Source organism: Kogia breviceps, chromosome 10 (genome assembly GCF_026419965.1).
Source record: "Kogia breviceps isolate mKogBre1 chromosome 10, mKogBre1 haplotype 1, whole genome shotgun sequence".
NCBI classification, from domain to species: Eukaryota; Metazoa; Chordata; class Mammalia; order Artiodactyla; family Physeteridae; genus Kogia; species Kogia breviceps.
In genome coordinates this window covers 1,974,105-1,995,103 of record NC_081319.1, presented here as the reverse complement: position 1 = coordinate 1,995,103, position 20,999 = coordinate 1,974,105, and the positions used below count along the sequence as shown (strand labels likewise).

The 20,999-nt window shown below is 50.1% G+C and overlaps 1 protein-coding gene and 1 long non-coding RNA gene across 2 annotated transcripts; one reads left to right on the top strand and one right to left on the bottom strand.

Moving 5' to 3' along the window:
* The first annotated feature begins 23 nt into the window (after positions 1-23).
* RPN1 (ribophorin I) lies at positions 24-17,779 on the top strand. Its single transcript, XM_059076707.2, has 10 exons — positions 24-387; positions 3,267-3,331; positions 4,795-5,101; positions 8,758-8,967; positions 10,011-10,203; positions 11,279-11,378; positions 12,167-12,305; positions 12,546-12,665; positions 15,841-16,086; positions 17,192-17,779. Exons 1-10 carry the CDS (start codon positions 124-126, stop codon positions 17,372-17,374), a joined length of 1,827 nt encoding a protein of 608 aa, XP_058932690.1. The 5' UTR covers positions 24-123; the 3' UTR covers positions 17,375-17,779.
* On the bottom strand, positions 10,634-19,713 carry LOC136794952 (uncharacterized). Its single transcript, XR_010842433.1, has 2 exons — positions 19,365-19,713; positions 10,634-16,337 (listed from the first exon to the last, which is right to left on the bottom strand). It is a non-coding gene; the product is annotated as an uncharacterized lncRNA (long non-coding RNA).
* Positions 19,714-20,999: the final 1,286 nt, after the last annotated feature.

The window sequence follows — 20,999 nt, the reverse complement described above, 5'->3', positions numbered from 1 at the left end:
ACGGGGTCCTCGCCCCTGGGCGCCGCCATCTTGGGCGCCGGCGGGCCCAATGGGCGGCTGCGCCGTGGCGGACACGGGGTGCGCGCGCTGGCGGGCGACCCGCGGCCCAGCTCAGTCACGGCCATGGAGTCGTCCGCAGCCCGCCTGCTGCCGCTGCTGCTGCTGATCGGGGCCTGGGCCCCGGCGCCGGGCCGCGCCTCCGCGGAGGCGCCGCCGCTGATCAACGAGGACGTGAAGCGCACCGTGGACCTGAGCAGCCACTTGGCCAAGGTGACGGCCGAGGTGGTCCTGGCGCATGCGGGCGGTAGTTCCTCGTCCCGCGTCGCCTCCTTCCTGCTGGCTCTGGAGCCCGAGTTGGAGGCCCGGCTGGCGTACCTCGGCGTGCAGGTGAGCGGGGCCCGGGGACACGGGCCGGCCGGGAGGACCGGCGCCCGTCCCCGCCCCGGACACGTCAGCCCCGGCCGGCGGCGCGGGCGGCTGGGCCCGGGGCCTGCGGGGGCGCCGCGCGGTGGTGCGGCCGGAGCGCAGATTCGCCAGGGAGCTGGGCTCCGTCCAGTGCGATCGCAAATGGAGCAGGTTCCCTGCTTCCAAGTTTGGAATCGTTTGAAACCGCTGTTAATATAACGCACTTCTTACGGTTGCGAACGGACGCTTCAAAAAATTTCCTTTTCCTTAAAGTTAGTTTAAAAACTCGTGCAAGTTAGGCAGTACAGAAAGGGAAAGTCCAGTTCTCTCCCTCCCCCCGACCGGTTCTCATTCTTACAGTGAGGCAGTAAATGCCTCCCAACTTTGCTTCTGTTGTTCCATGCATTTCAGTGGTCATTTTTAGGGCTCTCAAGGAAACGGTGTTGGCTTTGGGAATAGAGGGAATAGACGTATACAGAGGTTTGCCTTCTATTACTGTTTTCCTTAAACAACATCCATTAAGTGATTACCCAGTTACTGGTTTGGAGAATAGTCATTCCAGTGTCGTATTTCTTCTTAGCATACCTGACTGCTGAATTTGGAGCTATAAAGTTGCCTTTATGGAGATCATGCTTCTGAAATGACTCCTGTTTCTTTCTCATGCTTTGTCCATGATGAAACACGCAGTTTTACTTAAAGGTTTGTGGAAGGATGGATTAAAACTTCATTTGAATGTTCTGAATGTTAAATCCCATTCTTTTGTAAAAGCTAGTTCTCATTTAGTGAGGTTGCCACAGTACAACAAGACGACAGCAGAAGCTATGTGGCCATTATGCCGGAGAGCGCTTACAAGCTGGGTTACGGTACTGGTGTCTAATTGAGAATTTACCTTGTGTCGGGTATTGTGGTAGGTATTTTAAGTACATTCTCATTTAACTCTCGTAAGAGTCCTTCGAGGTGTACTGTTACTGCTGGTGAGGACTGTAGCCTGGGAGGTTAAGTTGTTTAACCTACATGATGTCTTAGAATAAAGAGTCAGGTTCGTCTGTTTCACGCTTTTTGTGTGTGTGCTCTTCACTGTACGACACTGCCTCTTCTGGCCTAGATGGTGTGAGGTCGGGTTCTGTTGGGGTATAAAACCTGTAGTCCCATCAACAGGTTTATTCAGAACCATTTTTTGATTTGCAGTCCAAGAGCGAGATGAGTTAAACGGGTGTATGTGCTCCCTTGTACCCCTATCCCAATGGGAAACGTAACTGGATGAAAAACTTAACCAAGAAGATGTGTATTTTCCAACAACTGACTGGGAGCCTTTGGTGAGGTTGCTAGAAATTGTTTCAGTGAATTACCCTCAAAGCTACATGTAGAAGTTTAGGAACTGGTAGAGGAGGCCGTGATGATTATTGACTAGGAGCCAGTGGTTCCTTGTCTCTTTACTACCAAAGACTCATCTTACTATTTTTGCTTTCATTTGGAGTCTATATTTGAAATATTTTGTTTCTCTAACCTTTTATTAGATTATACATTGAATCTAGTAAATATTTAGAAGTGATAATAAATATTTCTTAAGACAGATCAACATATAACTGAACAATGAGAGTTCCTGATAAGCACAAGTATACTAGAATGTCCCCACTGTGATAGGATTCTAGTAAAAGTAGTGAAATTTGTTGTTTTGATTAGGCTGTACAACTTTGTTGAGGTTGATTGTATGATAACCTTTAGGCTTTTTGAAATATTACAAATAGCTTTCTCATTACAGCTTTGTATACCTTATTGGGAATCACTGCTCCAGTCTTAAAAGGTGGTCTTAAATTTTTTTTCTTTTGTTGGAGGTTGGGTTGGCAAAGAGATCAGTGCTGTGTGTGTAAGTTTTTTCCTTAGACTCTGTTCCACAGTCTCATTCAAGATGCCTACTCTTTCTCAGAGAGACCCTGCAGCCTGCCAGAGTTGGCATCCTTTTCCTGGTTGCACAGCCGGTTGCAATGAAGGATACGAATAAAAGAGTGTGCCACACAGTGGCCATTGCTTTTGCCACTCTTAGCTTCTTTTGCGCAAGTGAAATCAGTTTTGGTTATGCGTGAGACTTTTCTTCTACAACAATAAATAGGGACTTCCCTGGTGGTGCAGTGGTTAAGAATCCGCCTGCCAGTGCAGGGGACATGGGTTCGAGCCCTGGTCCAGGAACATCCCACATGTTGCGGAGCAACATGTGGGATAAGCTCGTGTGCCACAACTACTGAGCCGGCGCTCTACAGCCCTTGAGCCACAACTACTGAGCCCATGCGCCACAACTACTGAAGCCCGCATCGCACACTCTAAGGCCTGCGTGCCGCAGCAAGAGAAGCCACCACAATGAGAAGCCCGTGCACCGCAACAAAGAGTAGCCCCTGCTCGCCACAACTAGAGAAAGCCCTTGCGCAGCAACGAAGACCCAACGCAGCCAAAATAAGAAATGAAAAAATAATAAATAATACTGGGGCTTTTTCTATGCATAGGCATATTGGAATGTAAATGAAGAAGAAAACATCCAGAAAGAAACCTTTCTGGCCTTTCTGTTTGGAAGTGTAAACTGTATTTGGAAGCGTAATTTTAATTTTGTATGTGTGTATTTGATCATTCAGGAAAATATTATGATTTTCTAGAGCATATTATACAGCTTATTCAGTGCAAAAGTAGGTCTTTTGACAGTGTTCTTGTATTTCACTTGAAAAATTGTTACTGAAACCAGAATTCAATCTTTGCAAAGTTCTGGTGGTTTGAATGTTTTAATATGGACTTCAGCGGCAGTTCGTTAATTGTTGACTCAAAATTTAGAGACTAAAAGACAAAAAAGAATAACTTCCTTTGTCCTTTTACAGGTGAAGGGTGAGGATGAGGAAGAGAACAATCTGGAAGTACGAGAAACCAAAATTAAGGGTAAAAGGTAAGGTAACAGTCAGAATATCTATGTCTGTCTTGCCTTGTCTGGTTGTAGGTTATCATATCAGGGCTGGAATCATAACTAGGAGAGTCGCTTAGGATGGGCCCAGCGTGTTAGAGGCTGTCTCAGTTAATAGAGTGTGTAGTAGCAGGCGACAGGCTCCCTGCATTCTAGACCCATTTATGATGTCATTTCTGACTCCTGCTAAAATTGGACTCCCCTGAGAGTGGCAGTGAGTTTCACAATGGGAAAGTAGTTACTACCATGCCAGATCAGGTCTCTAATCTATGGGGGTAGGGATCCCCAGCCAATAGATGGGAAACTGGTGGGTGGGACCTGCAGGCTGTTTGCCTCAGCAGATACCCTCCCATCGCTGCTTGGCTACCGTCCTGTTTCCAAAGGGTAGACAGCCTTACCACACCTCCTCGCCAGCCTTCATGGCACTGAAAGTGATGCTTTTAATTTTATTTTATTATTATTTTTATTTTTAAAAATTTTTGTCTGTGTCGGGTCTTTGTTGCTGCGTGGGCTTTCTCTAAGCTGCGGCGAGCGGGGCTACTCTTCGTTGTGGTGCGTGGGCTTCTCATTGCGCTGGCTTCCCTTGTTGTGGAGTATAGGCTCTAGGGTGCGTGGGCTTCAGTAGTTGTGGCACGCGGGCTCTAGAGCGCAGGCTCAGTAGTTGTGGCGCACAGGCTTAGTTGCTCCGCAGCATGTGGGATCTTCCCGGACCAGGGCTTGAACCCATGTCTCTTGTGTTGGCAGGCGGATTCTTAACCACTGTGCCACCAGGGAAGCCCCAAAGTGATGCTTTTTCGCAGGAGGTAGACTGAGCTCTTTGAACATGAAGCCTGGGTTTGAACTTGCCTTCTTCTCTGCTTTAACCTCAGTACCTAGCAGGGGGCCTGGCACTTGTTATTTATTTTAAAACACATTACTAAGGATAGTTTTCAAACACACATTAAAAAGCAGGAAGGGACTTCCCTGGTGGCGCAGTGCTTAAGAATCCGCCTGCCAATGCAGGGGACATGGGTTCAAGCCCTGGTCCGGGAAGATACCACATGCTGCGGAGCAACTAAGCCCGTGCGCCACAACTACCGAGCCCCCGCTCTGGAACCTGCAAGGCACAACAACTGAGCCCACGTGCCACAACTACTGAAGCCCACATGCCTAGAGCCCGTGCTCCGCAACAAGAGAAGCCACCGCAATGAGAAGCCCGTGCACCGCAACGAAGAGTAGCCCCAGCTCGCCGCAACTAGAGAAAGCCCGCACGCAGCAATGAAGACACAACGCAGCCAAACATAAAATAAATAAATTTTTTAAAAAGAGGCTTAAATTAATAGGTTGAAGGTAATCTGTTAGAAGTAACTGCTTTTATCTTGGTACAAAATTTTGCTGTGATTTTAAGCTGCTGTTCTCTTTTCAGTTTCTCAATCTCTCTTAATTGTTTCTCCTCCATCTTACTCCAGCGGGAGATTCTTCACCGTCAAGCTCCCAGTCGCTCTTGATCCCGGGGCCAAGATTTCAGTCATTGTGGAAGCCGTTTATACCCATGTGCTTCAGCCATATCCAACCCAGATCACCCAGTCGGAGAAACAGTTCGTGGTGTTTGAGGGGAACCACTATTTCTACTCTCCCTACCCGGCCAAGACACAAACCATGCGTGTGAAACTCGCCTCCCGAAACGTGGAGAGCTACACCAAGTTGGGGAACCCCACGCGCTCCGAGGACCTCCTGGATTACGGACCTTTCCGTGATGTCCCTGCCTACAGTCAGGTGGGCCCTTGCGGAGTCCGGGCCGCCCCTGTCCGCTGCAGAGCGTATCTCCCGCGGGGGTGACTCCGCGTCGAGGGGCTTGGGTGGGAACCCAGAGCACTATGTACGACCATCCCCAGAGCTCTAACCTGCCGAGAAGTGGCTCCACGGGGCTCGCTGTCCTCATTCCGGCAGATCACATAGAGGCTGGGGCTTGAGGAGGACTTTTTAAAGGAGACGGGGGCTGGGGGAGCAGGAAACAAGGCATTCTGGGCAGAGGCGATGGGGGGGACAAAGGCGTGGGGATGGGAAAACGTGAGCTGTGCTGGCCCTGGTGGCTGGGGTTAGCTGCTGGTGGTGTTGCTGCGCCTCGGGCGTGGGCCTTAAAGGCAGAGGGAGTGATGAAGGCTTAAAAAAGATGTGGTAATTATGGGACGTTTCAAACATACAGCAGTATAGAGTATTGGAAACGGACAGCCCTCTGTCGCTGAGATTCAGTGGTTGTCAGGCTATTGCTACAATGCTTCAGCCGTCCTTTCTCTTTTTCTTTTCTTTGCTCTGTACTCTCAGGATAGATTTTCTGAAGTACAGATTTTCAAACCAAAGCATATGAACATTTAAAAATCTCTTGCTGTATTGCCAAGTGCTTTTTCAGAAAATTTAGCCAATTTATTAGGGCACCAGCACTATGAAACTGCCAGTTTCGCCAGTTTCCCCATACCCGTGCCGGTATTGGCATTAAATGCTGTTAACTGCAATTATAATAAAATAACAAAATAAATTAACCTGTCTACTTATTGGACTTTTGGGAAAGAAAGGTGTTTTTCTGGTCCTTTTGTCCTTTAACTTTTTTTTTTCTTCCACTTTTTTTTTTTTTGCGGTACACGGGCCTCTCACCGTTGTGGCCTCTCCCGTTGCGGAGCACAGGCTCCGGACGCGCAGGCTCAGTGGCCATGGCTCACGGGCCCAGCCGCTCCGCGGCACGTGGGATCTTCCCGGACCGGGGCACGAACCCGCGTCCCCTGCATCGGCAGGCAGATTCTCAACCACTGCGCCACCAAGGAAGCCCTCTTCCACTTTTAATGCGATTAAATTGACATACAGCACTGAATAAGTTCAAGGTGTACAGCATAATGATTTGACTTATATCATGAAATGATTATCACAAGGAGCTCAGTGCACATTCATTATCTCATACAGATACAAAATTAAAGAGACAGATACATGTTCAGACCTTGGCTCCAGTTTTGGTGCTTCATATATAAATTATATGGGACGAGGGGCTGTGAAATTAAAAAAAAAAAAAAGTTAAGGAAATAGAAAATAAATTTTTTCCTTGTGATAAGAACTCTCAGGATTTCCTCTCTTAGCTTTCATATGTAATGTACAGCAGTGCTAATTATATTTACCACGTTGTATGTCACATCCCTAGTACTTATTTATGTTACAGCTGGAAGTTTGGACCTTTTGACCACCTTCCTCCAATTTTCCCTCCGTCCCGCCCCCGCCTCTGGGGGCCACAAATCTGATCTCTTTCTCTATGAGTTTGTTTGTTTAGTTTTTGGTTTTCGAAGTATAATTGACCTACAATGCTATGTTAGTTCCTGTTATACAATGTATTGATTCAGTATTTCCGTACATTTCAAAATGATCACAATAAGTGCAGTTATGATATGTCACCATACAAAGGTATTACATAGCTACTGACTTCCCCACACTGTACATTTCATACTTGTCTCATTTATTTTGCAGCTGGAAGGTTGCACCTCTTAATGTGCCTCACCTATTTTTCTCCTTCCCTGACCCCCCTCCCCTCTGGTAACCACCTGTTTGCTCTCTATAACTCTGTTTCTGTCTTGTTCATCTGTTTTCTGGAGTCCACATATAAGTGAAATCATACAGTATTTGTCCTTTTCTGACTTATTTCACTTAGCATAGTGCCCTCTAGATCCAGCCATGTTGTCACAAATGGCAAGATTCCATTCTTTTTTATGACTCAGTAGTGTTCCAGTGTGTGTGTGTGTGTGTGTGTGTGTGTGTGTGTGTGTGTGTGTGTGTGTGTGTGTGTGTGTGTCTCACATCTTCTTTATCCCTTCACCTGTTGATGGGCACTTAGGTTGCTTCTGTATCTTGGCTGCTGTAAATGATGCTGCTATGAACTTTGAGGTGCATATAACTTTTCTAATGAGCGTTTTTCATTTTGTTTGGATAAATAGCCAGGAGTGGAATTGCTGGGTCATATGGCAGCTGTATTTTTAATTTGTTAAGGGACCTTCATACTGTTTTCTGTTGTGGCTGCCCCAGTTTACATTTCCACCAACAGTGCACGAGGTTTCCTTTTTCTCTACATCCTCGCTAAAGCTTGTTATTTATTGTCTTTTGATAATAGCCACTCTGACAGGTGTGAAGTGATAGTAGCTCACCCGTGGTTTTGATTTGCATTTGCCTGATGACTCGTGGTGTCGAGCATCTTCTCATTTGCCTGTTGGCTCTCTGAATATCTTCCTTGGAAAAATGTCTGCTGAGATCCTCTGCCCATTTGTAAATTGGGTCCTTTGTTTTTTGATGTCTGGTTGTAGGAGTTGTTTGTACAGTCTGGATGTTAATCCCCTATTGGCTGTATCATTTGCAAATATCTTCTTCCATTCAGTAGGCAACCTTTTCATTTTGTTGGTAGTTTCCTTAGCTGTACAAAAGCTTTTTGATTTGATGTTTTTCTGGTCTTTTTGTAATTTTACTTAAAAAAAAGTTTGTTACTCAGTTTATTTAAATTAAAAAGAAACAAAACAGTTCACCCATTTCTCCCACCCATGCCTCTGGCAACCACCAATCTGTTCTTTGTATCTGTGACCAGAAAGATTTCTTAATATTAACTGCTGGGCCTCTGGGCTTTTTATTTGTAAAATTGGGGATATGTAGTACTTACCTCATTGTGATGTTTTGAGGATTAAATGAAATTATGTGCTGATTCAGAGCTCATAAAGAGTGCCTGATACATACACACGTTAACTCCGTAAACGTTATCTTAAAAAGTCTCTTCTGTGAACTTTTCCAGATGAATTTTCTTCAGGTTAGAAAAATCCAGTAATGCTACATGTCTCCCTCAGTTATGAGTTATTTGTTAGCTCACTGGTGAGAGGTTATCTCTTCATTAGATTTTATATTTATTTCCTAGTTACAGTTTTTCTTTATTTACAGCTTAAGATTTTATTTTAAAACTGTAAAAATTGGTTAAAAAAATCAGTTTAAAAAGCTCATGTGCAGAAATTTGGAAAATAAAAACTACAAGGAGAAAGTAGAAATAATCTGTAATTCTGTTTCCTATCTGTGTTGAGATTCTCACGTGTCTCAGTTCAGGCTCTGTTTTCTTTTTCTCACATAGTCGCTATAAAATAATAAGTATAGACAATTTTGTTTGTAAAACAAATGATGTTTATGTTGGAACCTAAATACAGCTTTGTGTATTCTATCTTTTCAATTAATAACACATCGTGACTATTTCCACGTCACTACATTGGAGACAGCACAATCGAACCATTCTGTTGCAAACATTAGACGTGTCACAGTTTAACCGACCTGGCACTGATGCATATAGGTTGTCTCCAATCAGTTTGCTTTAAGCTAGTGTTGACTCCTCTGTCACCAAACTTTGAGCTGCTTGTTTCCTTCCTCTCCAGGACACTTTTAAAGTACACTCTGAGAACAACAGCCCTTTCCTGACCATCACCAGCATGACGCGAGTCATCGAGGTCTCCCACTGGGGTAACATTGCCGTGGAGGAAAACGTGGACCTGAAGCACACGGGGGCTGTGCTGAAGGGGCCCTTTTCGCGGTATGATTACCAGAGACAGCCCGACAGTGGAGTCTCCTCCATCCGTTCTTTTAAGGTATGCACTGCACTGTTGGACTTGGACATCGGGGAAACGACGACTGTCCACATCTGTCCTTCCTTTTGCTTTCTGAAAGTAGCTCATTATGGATAGTCGTTGGGATTGACTGGTGTTCAGGTAGCTGAGTGACGACGGTATTAGAACCGACAGAATGTTAAAAAAGAAACTGCCCCCAGGAATTCCCTGTTGGTCTAGTGGTTAGGACTTGGCATTTTCACTGCTGTGGCCCAGGTTCAATCCCTGGTTGGGGAAGTAGCATCAAGGCCCAAAAAAAAAAAAAAAAAAAAAAAAAAAGCCCCCATTTATATAAGTAAGTCAACATGTTTTTTAAAGAAAATCTGAATAATGGAAAAAAGGAAAAATAAACCCAAGCACCAGTTTTGCTGACACTCTTATATATTTCCTTTTTCTTTTGTAATACTGTTTTTAAAAAACATTTGATCATATTGCATATATAGTTTTATATGTTTTTCTGTCTTATAAATGAACTCCTAGAAGCATTTCCACATACTTAAGTATTACAGAAGCGCTCACTGCGAACAAAGGCGTTACATTTTCCCCTCGATTATCAAAATATGCTTACAGATTTGGAAATTAATAATTAAAAATAAGTAAAGATTTAAAAAATAAGTTAAAAATATTAGGTGGAGAAACCCCTTTCATAAGTAAACCATAAACCACCTAGCGATTTCATGTGATTTCCTCCATCTTTAGTTTGCTTTCAAACTGCAAAATAACTTACAGATTATTTTTACCTTTGTATTAGGTCTTTAGCATTTGCAAAGGTATTTATGAGTCTGTTATTTACTGTTTAGAAGAATTGGGCTATTTACCAACGTTGATTGAGAAGCAGATGAGGTATCTAGATATTTTGAAGCCTTTGCGGGGAAGTTAGACTTTCCTCAGGTTGTTCACAGTTTGGAGACTATTAAGTAGTCGTGTGATGAAGAGCTTGGTGCAGGAAGTCTTTTCTGGACTGAGGATCACTTCCTCTGCGTCAGTTTCCGGAGTCTTCAGAAGGTATACTCACTCTCTTGCAGACCATCCTTCCTGCTGCTGCACAGGATGTTTATTATCGGGATGAGATTGGCAACGTTTCCACCAGCCACCTTCTTATTTTGGATGACTCCGTAGAGATGGAAATCCGGCCTCGCTTTCCTCTTTTTGGCGGGTGGAAGACCCATTACATCGTCGGCTACAACCTCCCAAGCTATGAGTACCTCTATAATTTGGGTCAGTTTTCAATTGTTAGAGAGTTCAAAAGGGAAAGACTGTCTTTTTCTTTAATTTCCTGTGGGTTTGTTTTGTGGGGTGTGTGTGTGTGTGTGTGTGTGTGTGTGCGCGTGCGGGTGCGCTAATTGCCAGTCCTTTTAGATGGGGAGAGGGTATTCTCTTGTCATTCTTAGGAAGGCTGGGATATCAGCAACAACTTTTCATGGGTGGGTATAAATTACTGTTCTAAAAGTGATACCTGCATACGGTAATCAATTCACATAGGACGGTAAAAAGCTTCTTCTTACCCCCAGTTCTAGCATAAGAAGGAACTGCTTAAATTATTTAAATTTGAAATATTTAAAAAATAAAAAATTCAGAGAATATTAATAAACACTTTTACACAAGCACCCAGAACTACTGATTATAAACATTCTGTCATATTTCCAAGTCTTTTTAAAACCTTTTTAATGCAAAATAAAATATAGCAAATCACACAAATGTAAAGCTTGATAAATTATAAGAGGAACACCTTGTAACCATCGCTCAGGTCAAGAAATTGAAATTTGCCAGCCACTCAGAAGGCCGTCATGTACCTCCTCTTTTCCCCACAACAGTGATCATGGTCCTGACTTTTGGGGGCCACTCTGTTGAATTTCTTCATCGTTCTATCACCCACTTGTATGTCTCTAGATACTCTAGTTCTGCGTTTTTCTAAAAAGTTGATTTGTCTTGTCAGTCTCTAGTAATCCAGTTTCCTCCTCCATCTGTGTTCCTCATGGTTTTTCTGTTGAAGAACTTGACCCTATTGGTAGTGTAGCCTGTGGTCTGGATTTTGCTGATTGCGGGTCAGCGTGCAGGGCGGCACATTCCTGTCTTCCGTATTTCTAGCCCATTGACAGCTGTCTCTGCAGCCTGATCGGACTCAGGTCGATCCTTTCAGCAAGACTCGGCTGATGTTTTCTTTCATTGAAGGCACACAGTCGGTGGTGGCTGGTGTCTCCTTTTGTGACGTTCGGGGCCTAGATTCTAGTACTTTACTTACGAGAAAGACATGGACAAAACCAGTCACAGCTGTGTCTGCTTGACCCTCCAGGAGACCAGTATGCATTGAAGATGAGGCTTGTGGACCATGTGTTTGATGAACAAGTGATAGACTCTCTGACTGTGAAAATCATCCTGCCAGAAGGGGCCAAGTGAGTCTGACCTCCCTTCCTCTCTCCCTTCCTGGTGGTGCCCTCTTGGCACCTCAGGGGGACGTTGGGTTCTAGGGCACAGAGGAGGGTCTTCCGGTGGAGTTTAAACTGAGACATTTGACTCAGTGAGGGCACAAGATTCACTTATGAGCTACCCGAACACAGCCCTTTCTGTGACAGGGTCAGGAGTCACAGCAGGCCAGAGCGGTGGCCTGAGTCTGATGAGGTGACTGGCCAAAGGGAAGAACGCAGAGTTGAGGCAGCTGGGCGGCCTTGGGCTGCGCTCCTAGGACGGGGAGGGATAGCGGAGACGGCTTTGTCTTGTCCTGGGCGTGTCACACCAGGTTCAGAAGGGCGGGGCGGGGGGGCTCTCAGATGGTATAGCAGGTTCCATGGTTATAAACAGAGGGAGCTATCTTTGGCCAGTTTAAGCAGAAAGGAAGGAATCTGGAAGGGTAAGGGATCTCATCAAATGTTGGCCTAAGTTGAAGAACCAGGCTTGGGAAAGGACAGAGCCGCGGCGTCTCTAGGAGTCCAGTTGGCAGAAACCAGTGGACACTCACAGGGCCACCTGCCCTTGGCATGGGCGACAAAACGTTCTCATACTCAGGGCTTTCTGCCAATGGGTCCGCGGTCTCGGGGGGTCGGGTGTTTCCCGTGATGGGAGGGGAGCGGAGGGGAGCAGAACTCGTGACCCTGGAAGAGCCCTTGGGCTTTGGCTCCTCACTGTGAGCCCAGCGGGTCAGTGCAGTGTGTCTGAGGCTCACTTTCCCCCCATCGGCATCTAGGAACATCCAAGTGGACAGTCCCTATGAGATCAGCCGAGCCCCTGATGAGCTGCACTACACCTACCTGGACACGTTTGGCCGCCCCGTGATCGTGGCCCACAAGAAAAACCTGGTGGAGCAGCACATTCAGGACATGGTGGTATGCACTCCACAGCCCTGCGTCCCAGGCCTCCTCCCTGGAGAGTGGCTGCCGGGTCAGGGACTCGCCATCCTCTCCTCCTCGCCTGGAGTGGTTTGGGCACAGCCGCCGCCGGGGGCGGGGGTGGGGCAGACGGCAGAGGCAGCCCGGACAGTCGTAGGCCTGGGGAGGCCCCTTCGCCCGCCGGTTTCCGAGCCCGTGCGGACCTGTGCGTCAGCGTGCGTTCCCGGCTCCCCCCAGGTACACTACACCTTCAACAAGGTGCTCATGCTGCAGGAGCCCCTGCTGGTGGTGGCTGCCTTCTACATCCTGTTCTTCACCGTCATCGTCTACGTCAGGCTGGACTTCTCCATCACAAAGGTACCCCACTCGGCCGCCGGCAGAGTGCGCCCGACCCGCTTTCCCAGCGCCCGGCCGCGCGACATAGCCTCTGCCCTGCCCGTGGCCTCAGCTGACCGTTGCCCTGGAGACCCCTCCTTTTGTTGCCGTGGTCACGGACATGCGCTGTTGCAGACCGGTTGCTGCTGGCGGCCAGTTCCGTGGGGAAGGGCGGTGGGCAGGGCGCGTGCCTAGCAAGGCTCCCGGGGAGGCGACCGGCAGGAGGGGGGCGGCCTGGCAGGCTTTCGCTGGGGCCTGTGGGTGGCACTTGGTACGAATGAGCAAGGACGTCGCTCTGGCTGGTTCCGTAGACCGGCGAGGCTGCCCTGGGGTGGGGGTGCCACCGGGGCAGCTGCTAGCCTTGTCACGCAGAAGGGCTGAGCCTAGGTTTTACTGTGACACATCCCCATTTTCTAGGCTATAAAAATTGCTTTTGTTTTATTAATTTAAAAAATCCCGAGTTTTAAAATAATTCTGCATTTAGACACTTTGCAAGAATAGTGAAACGAACTCTCGTGCACTGTTCACCCGGACGGAGTGGTTAACACTTGGCCTCTCTGCCGTACGTACCCTTCTTGAGCCGTTCGGGAGGAAGTTAGTTGCCCACCTGCCTTGAACGCTTGCGCGTGTGCACAGCCTGACCCCAAGGGCCCCGTTTCGCACGGCCAGAGCACGATGATCGGAGTCGGGGATGTGACGTTGCTCTAGTAACAGCCGGCACCCGGTCCCGGCTCAAATTTTGCTCATCGCCCCAAGGGTCGCTACTGCAGCCTTTATTTTTCATACTTCAGAATTCAGCTGAGGATGATGCCTTTCACTTAGTTGTGCTATTTCCTTAGTCTGCCGTGATCTGGGACATTCCTCAGCCTTTGTATGTAATTTAGGTTTCTTATGTTTCTCCTTGAAAGTTCAAGTTGTTTATTTCTGGCAAGAACATTACAAAGCGGCGCTGTGTCTGCAGTGCGCCGCGCCGGGAGGCGCCTGACGTCATCGAGTCCGGGCTCGGTGATACTGACTCTCCTTGGTTGAGTTGCTGCCTTTCTTGGTTTATTCACCGTAAAGTTACTATTTCTTTCTTTGCAATTACTATATAATCTCTTTGAGGCTATATAAATATCATATATATTCACCCATTAGTTACAGTATTTATTACTAATTCTTACCTGACTCTGATAGTTGTGGTAGCTGAAAAACTATGGTGCCTTGTACCTTACTAGGCGGTTTTCTACTGTAAGGAAAAGCTTTTGTTGTTGGTTGGTTGGTTCATTATTCGTTTGGATTCATGTGTTATTTTATTGGATGACTGTCCACTGTGCTGTTCCTTTTGATGCTCAAGTGTCCCAGGTTTGACTGTCTTTCTGTCTACATCGTATTTTTGAGCACTTCCTTATTGTAGGGTGCAGCAATACGTTTCCGGCATATCTTGTACTTTCTCCAAGGAGCTTCAGTTCCTTTCAGTGCAGAATGGTACCTGGAGACCATGATCTGGGAGCTGGTTGTGATCACTGCTTTTGGAGCATCTCTGCTCCTCAGCCCTTTCAGCAGACAGAGCCGGGAGATAAATACATGTGGTATTTGAAATGTGAGTTATTCCAGTCTAACACCGCAGGGTTCTTTGCCTGGATCCCAACATCAGTCAGTGTCTGTTTATTTGCTGAAGTCTGTAAACAAAACAGTTCCACAGTTGCTACACTCATACCACTACAAACACCAAACCCACCAGTAGAGCGCCAGGTTCCTTGGCAGTTCTTTTTGTCTTTATTTTTTTTTAAATAAACTTACTTATTTTTGGCTGCATTGGGTCTTCGTTGCTGCGCCGGGGCTTTCTCTAGTTGCGGCGAGCGGGGGCTACTCTTTGTTGCGGTGCGCGGGCTTCTCATTGCGGTGGCCTCTCTTGTTGTGGAGCACGGGCTCTAGGCTCCCGGGCTTCAGTAGTTGTGGCTCGTGGGCTCTATAGAGTGTGGGCTCAGTAGTTGTGGCGCACAGGCTTAGTTGGTCCGTGGCATGCGGGATCTTCCGGTATCGGGGATCGAACCCGTGTCCCCTGCGTTGGCAGGCGTATTCTCAAGCACTGCGCCACCAGGAAAGCCCTCTTTTTTGGTCTTTAGATGGAGACTATAGTGTCAAAGTACTGTGATCCCAAGGTAGTTGCTCTGTTCTTCTTTCGCACGTTACTCATCTGAAAGGTAGGTCCGTTTATGCTTGAATTTCATTCTGCTTTCTTCCTCCGTCGTTGGTAATATTTAATGTTGGTTTTGATACTGTAGAACATTAACAAAGTTATAAATTGAGAACTTGAAAATGCTGTGGTTTCCTCCACCCTGTCCCACCCTGCCTTGTAGGGAACAATTTCATCAGTCCCCTAGGTAGTCTCTGATTTGTTTATTTTGCAAAAATAGGCAGATATTTCATTCTTATTTTCTTCTTTTGTACACAGAAGGTAGCAACAGCCTATCTATTTTTAACTTTGTTTTTTTCACTTAACTAACGTATCCTGAAAATCACTCATATCAGTTCATAGAGAGCTTTCTTCCTTGTTATTTTTTTATAGCTGCAGAGGACTCTCTTATATGGATAGGTCATAGTTTATTCAACCAGTTTTCTGTGTATACATCTCTATTTTAAAGCTTTGATAATTTATCAAGGAAAAAAAATACTAATTGTGGGCCGAATCGGCCTTCTGCAGGCCAGAGTTGGCCTTTGAGCCTGCCCAGTTAGGGCTTCTGCAGTAGCCCACTGGTGAGGGATTCTGGGGAGTACATGGGGCTGCGTCTGAAGGGCCGTGGCTGGCTAAGGAGCTTGGGCTTCATCCTTCAGGCCCTGGAAACATGTCCTGGAAGCCTTCCCCGGCCCGAGATGGAATTTCTCCTCCCTCAGCACCTCATACCCTTCTCACGGTGCACCCTGGCATGAGTATCCCTTTTGAACCAGTCTGTCTGTCCACTGGACTTGGATGTGAACGTCTGCTTCATCTTCCTGTCCCGTCCTGCCCATTGCTGAACCGTTCCAGGGTCGGTGTCGGCAAGAGTGTGATTCTCTGACCTTCCAAGATTGGCGGCTTTTCTCGTTTGTGTGCTAGTGGTGGGTGCTCCTTGGGAGGAGAAGGTCGGAGTGGGCTCAGGGCTGGATGTCATCACACACGGTGTCTCTCCCCCAGGATCCGGCTGCAGAAGCCAGGATGAAGGTGGCCTGCATCACAGAGCAGGTCTTGACCCTGGTCAACAAGAGACTAGGTCTCTACCGTCACTTTGACGAGACAGTCAATAGGTACAAACAGTCCCGGGACGTGTCCACCCTCAACAGTGGCAAGAAGAGCCTGGAAACGGAGCACAAGGCCTTGGCCAGCGAGGTGGCGCTGCTGCAGTCCAGGCTGAAGACAGAGGGCTCTGACCTGTGCGACAGAGTAAGTGCCTGCCGTCGCCGAGTCACCCGGCTCGTTCCGGCCTCACCCAACGTGGCCTTGCTCGCCGCTGGCTGGGCGCACCCAGTTATGGCCGTGTCGCGTGGTGCTGACCCTTGGGGTGGAATGAGATCTGAGCTCTTGGTGGTGAGCTGGATTTGGAGGAAGCGCTGCTCGCCTCCACAGCACTGGTGTTGAGAGCAGCTGCTTCCTCTCCTGGAGGCCAGACTGGACGAGGCTCCAGGTTGCTCGGGCTGCAGGGAGAAGCACCCAGACTTAGAACTGTGGGTTTGAATCCAGGCTGATTCATACTTTCTGAACCTGAGCAGGTTACCTAACTTGTGTGCCTCAGTTCCCTCATCTCTAAAATGGGGGAGCTGTTAATTCTTACCGAGCTCACAGCGGTCATGTGAAATGAGTTAGTGCATGTGAAGCGCTGGGAACCCTGCCTAGGACGCGCTGCATGAGTTCTTGGCGCCTGTGAATGAGGCTGAAAAGCCCCCGGGGTGCCCCTCTGAGCCCCCAGCTACCCTCTCCATGCACCCCCACCCACTCCTGCTCCCTCTCCGCACCCTGTGCTGTTCTCTTCCGCGCACCCGCCCCTTTGTGGAACCACGTATCCGCGTGCTTAAGTGTTTATTGTGCGTCAGCTTCCCGAGGGTGAGATGCCTCATCTGTCGTTACTGCCGTAGCGTAGACTTGTGCCTGGCTTTGTGGCTCACAAGTATTTGTTGAGTGTTGAATGAATGTGGCTATAAAAGGCCTCAGCCTGACACCCAGCTGGTGATAACAGGAGTCGCCCACCTGCTGCCATTGGCCCTCTGCCCGACCAAGTCCCTGGCCAAGTATGGTCGTGGGAGGGAAGAGAATAAACGTTCACTCGGGGGTGTCGGTATTTCCACACCGTGTCCTTACAGTCTCTCCACATCTGGGGCCGGGGGTGGTGAAGGGCCTGGCTCACAGGGGCCAGAGCTTGCAGGAACAGGCCTTAGAGGGGGTGAAGCTGGCCTCTCCGTCCACAGCAGCCCCTCTGCCCCGGGAGGTGGTGGGTCTGTGGGGCGGGGCCGCGGAGGACACTCGAGCCCTGCCCTGCTCTTGCCTCGGCCAGGTGAGCGAAATGCAGAAACTGGACGCGCAGGTCAAGGAGCTGGTACTGAAGTCGGCAGTGGAGGCTGAGCGGCTAGTGGCTGGCAAGCTCAAGAAAGACACGTACATCGAGAACGAGAAGCTCATCTCGGGAAAGCGACAGGAGCTGGTCACCAAGATCGACCACATCCTGGATGCCCTGTAGCCCTGCACTTCCAGAGGGCAGCGGGGAGTGGTGAACATCAGGGCCAGCAAATGCTGGCTTCTGTAGTTTGCAAAAGGCCTTCCAGGAAGAAAGAAGCCAGGCTCTGCCTCGGGCAATACAAGAAGCTTAGTTTTTGTCCCTAAAATGTTCCTTTAAAAAAAAACAAAAACAAAAAAACCTAAATGTCATTAAAAACAAAATATTTTTGTGTTTTGAACAAAGAAATTTTTGAGTTGGTTTTGTTTGTTCTGAAGCCTAGGACATTCTTTCCACCTGTAAGCCCCTTGTTTTATGCCCTTCTAATTCCTGATGTTTGGGTATTTTACAGGCGCGTGTGTATGTTTTTTAAAGCATGTGTGACCAAATGAAAATAAAGCTGGAACGGTGACATCTGTTCTGTTGAAAGTCTCTCATAACTCTATTTCTTAACTTTGGGGATAGTACTTTTATCAAGTGCTTTTTATCCATTAAATAATGGATTCGCTCCTGAGACCAAGCCTGCATGGCAAGTATTGGTTACATTTTACATATTAGAATACTGACACCACAAAGGTAAAGTGGCCTAGGTAAGGTCCAGAACAGAGTGGTGGGGTGTCAGAGTGCTTGTGTCATGGGCTCTTCTGGGCACTAAAGAAACAATGAGCAGAGCAGAGATGGCTCTCGTGGAGAACAGTCACGTGAGCAACACAGACTCATGTCACAAACTGACAGAACCCTGTAAGGAAGAGGGACAAGGTCCTCTGATGGTAAATACAGGAGAGCACTGGATGGCGATGGGAATTGGGGAAAGTTTCCCTGACAAAGTGGCATAGCATGTGCCAAGGCCCTGGGGCTTGAGGACTTGAAGGGAATCCAGAGAGTGGGGTATAAAGTATATGACACAGGGCTGCTGAGCTGGAAGAGCCCAGACGAGATAGGGCTTCATAGGTCTGCCCAGGCTTTTGGCTTGACCCTCAAGTCAAGGGAAGACCGACCCGTGTATGAGAGACACGCTTAGCTTTGATTTTGGCTGAGAACGAACTGAAGGCTATAAGTAGATGTGGGAGAAGGCCTGCGAGCCTGTTGAAGCCCAGGCAGAAGAAGAAGGTGTGGTGATGTAGAGACACGGATGGAGTGGAGAGACTTAGGTGGGGAATCGGCTGCTGAGTGATCAACTCCCTCCACTTCACTCTCCTCTCCACCTGGGGTGGCCGCCTTATCCTCACCGAGTGAAGTCCTGCTCGTCCTTCAGGGAAAAGCTTAAGTACTGCCCCTGGAAAGCCTACCACGACCTCTGGGACCCATCCTGTTGTGCCCTCTTGTGCTACCCTGTACCCGTCCTCCACATCGTCCAGCGCGGTCGGAACGCGTGTGATCACTGGACCAGACCTGATAAAGCAGAGCTCTCGTCTGAAACGCTCGCCCTTGTGTTATCAGCTAGATGTTCAGATCAGCGTGTGACACCCAGTTGGTGGCTTACATCTTGGTGGGGAGCGTGGTAGGATGGCTGTGCCATTCACCTAATGTGGGGAAGTCTGCACGAGGCCAGTTTCGAGGAAGACGGTGATGAATTCTGCTTCAGACCTGGTGGGGGGGGGGGGTGTGTGCCTGAGCCGCCCGGTTGGACCGTCCGTGGGAGCTAGATATTCGGCGTGGAGACGGCTGCGGAAACGGCGAGCTGGAGGCTGCTGCGGGTCCGCTGCCGGGGAAGGGTGTGGGGAGGTGGAGACCCAGGACTGAGTATTAGGGCCCCAGGGTGCCGCGGCCGCCTGGAGCACGACGCCGCGGCGGGTGAGGCAAGGGAGCGCAGGACCGCGTGGATTCGGGCAGTGTGTGTCTCGGGTCGACCAAGAGGAGGCTGGGGAGGGTACGGAAGACGCTCCAGAGCGGGGCTCCAGCTCCAGAGCGGGGCTGCACGACCCCCAGTCCCACCGACACTGTGGTCTCGGGGAGCCTGGGAGACCGACGGGCGGTGCTCGGTTAGCCCTCGGGAGGGAACAGGTGACGGTACCTCGCGGCCGCTCCCTGGGCCTTAATGCTGGCTCCTCCGAAGAGCTTCTGGCCGCGCCGGGTCCTGAGGTTCCGCTCTCGAGGCCGCAGGACGGGACTGCGTTCCGCCGGGGCCCCGGGCTGCAGGGCGGGGTCCGCCTCGGCCGGCTGTTATGCAGCTTCTCCTCCAGCCTCCCCGCCCGCTTAGTTCGGGTAAATCCCTCACTTCGGAGCAGGGAAGGGAAGAACCGGGGGCAGAAACCGAGGGTCGTGCCGGCGGGCGCCCTCTGCTGGGCCGGCGGGCCGCGCGCAGGCCGGGGAGCAAGCTGCGCGGCGTCCTTGCGACTCCCGGAAACCCGCCGACACTACACGGGCGGCGCCGGGTACGCAGGCGCAGAGGGCCCGCCGGGGAGACGCGGCTAGGGCAGCCGCGCATGCGCAAGGCCGCACCCACGGTGAAGCCCAGGGCGCTAGCGGTGGTGCCACCTAGGGGCGGGGGCCGGGAGTCGCCGCCCGGCCTGGACCAGACTTGCGCTGGGCCGGCAGGAGCCCGGGCCTCGTCCATCACCCCAGCGGGGTCCGGGCTAGGCCTGCGCGCCCGCTGCCCCAGCTCTGCGCATCCCCAGCTCTGGAGCGCGGGCCCCCCTGTTCCTACCTGGTCCTGGATTCCCCAGTGGCCAGCGGGGCCTGGTTCCCCCTCCTATGCCCGGGGCGAGGGTGGACTGGCCTGGCCCGTGGTGCATGTCGAGGTGCCCCAGACACGGACACGTTCACTGGTCGAGGAGCAGCCTCCTCCCTGGGCCCACAGTGGGGAGTGGGCGCTCCTGGGCCACCTGCGGTTCTAGGCACCCAGGCCAGCCTGCCGTCCAGCCCATCACCCGACCCCACCGTCCAGCCCATCATCCGACCCCGCTGTCCAGCCCGTTTTCCAGCCACGCTGTCCAGCCCCGTCGTCCAGCCTGCCTCCTCCACGGACGGGCCTCGAGCTGCCCACGGCCGCGGGTGGTCACAGGGAGGAAAAGGTGGCTGAAGAAGAGGGCCGGGTGTCAGTCTCCCCCTCCATTTGTCTTGGAGGCTGACACGGAGAAACCCCAGAGGGCCAAGTGCGCCCTCACAGTTTCACCACAAGTATCCTGGCCGGGCGTCTGGCGCCGAGCTGATAGTGCAGCCTGGCCGCAGCCCCGCCGGAAGCGCTGCCAGCGGTTGGGGCCGCGGCCCAGACAGGAAAGGCCCCCGCGCCCGGCCCGCGGCCTCACTACGCCGGCTGCTGCCCCGATGGCGGGGCCAGACCGGAGCCCGGTGGCCGGGGACCGGGACCCGGACCTGGGGACCCACCTGTCACCTGCCTGGAGGTGACATGGAGGGAAGATGGAGCCTGCCGCCTGGGCCTGACCTGAGCCAGAGGAAGGGCGGCCTCTCCCTCCCATGGCCGAGCCCTTGTGGTGCCCCCGACCCAGCCGTTTACATTCCCGGCGTCCCTGCTGTCGCTGCTTCCATGGTCACTGTGACAGGCCCAGAACCAACTGCAGGGAAACAGAAGTGAACAGAAGGCCACGGTATTGGCCGTGGGGACGTGAAGAGCAGGCCGAATGGGACACAGTTTAAGAGGAGTGGTCAAAGGGCCTGGAGGAGTTGCAGGTGGGGGTGGTGGGGAAGG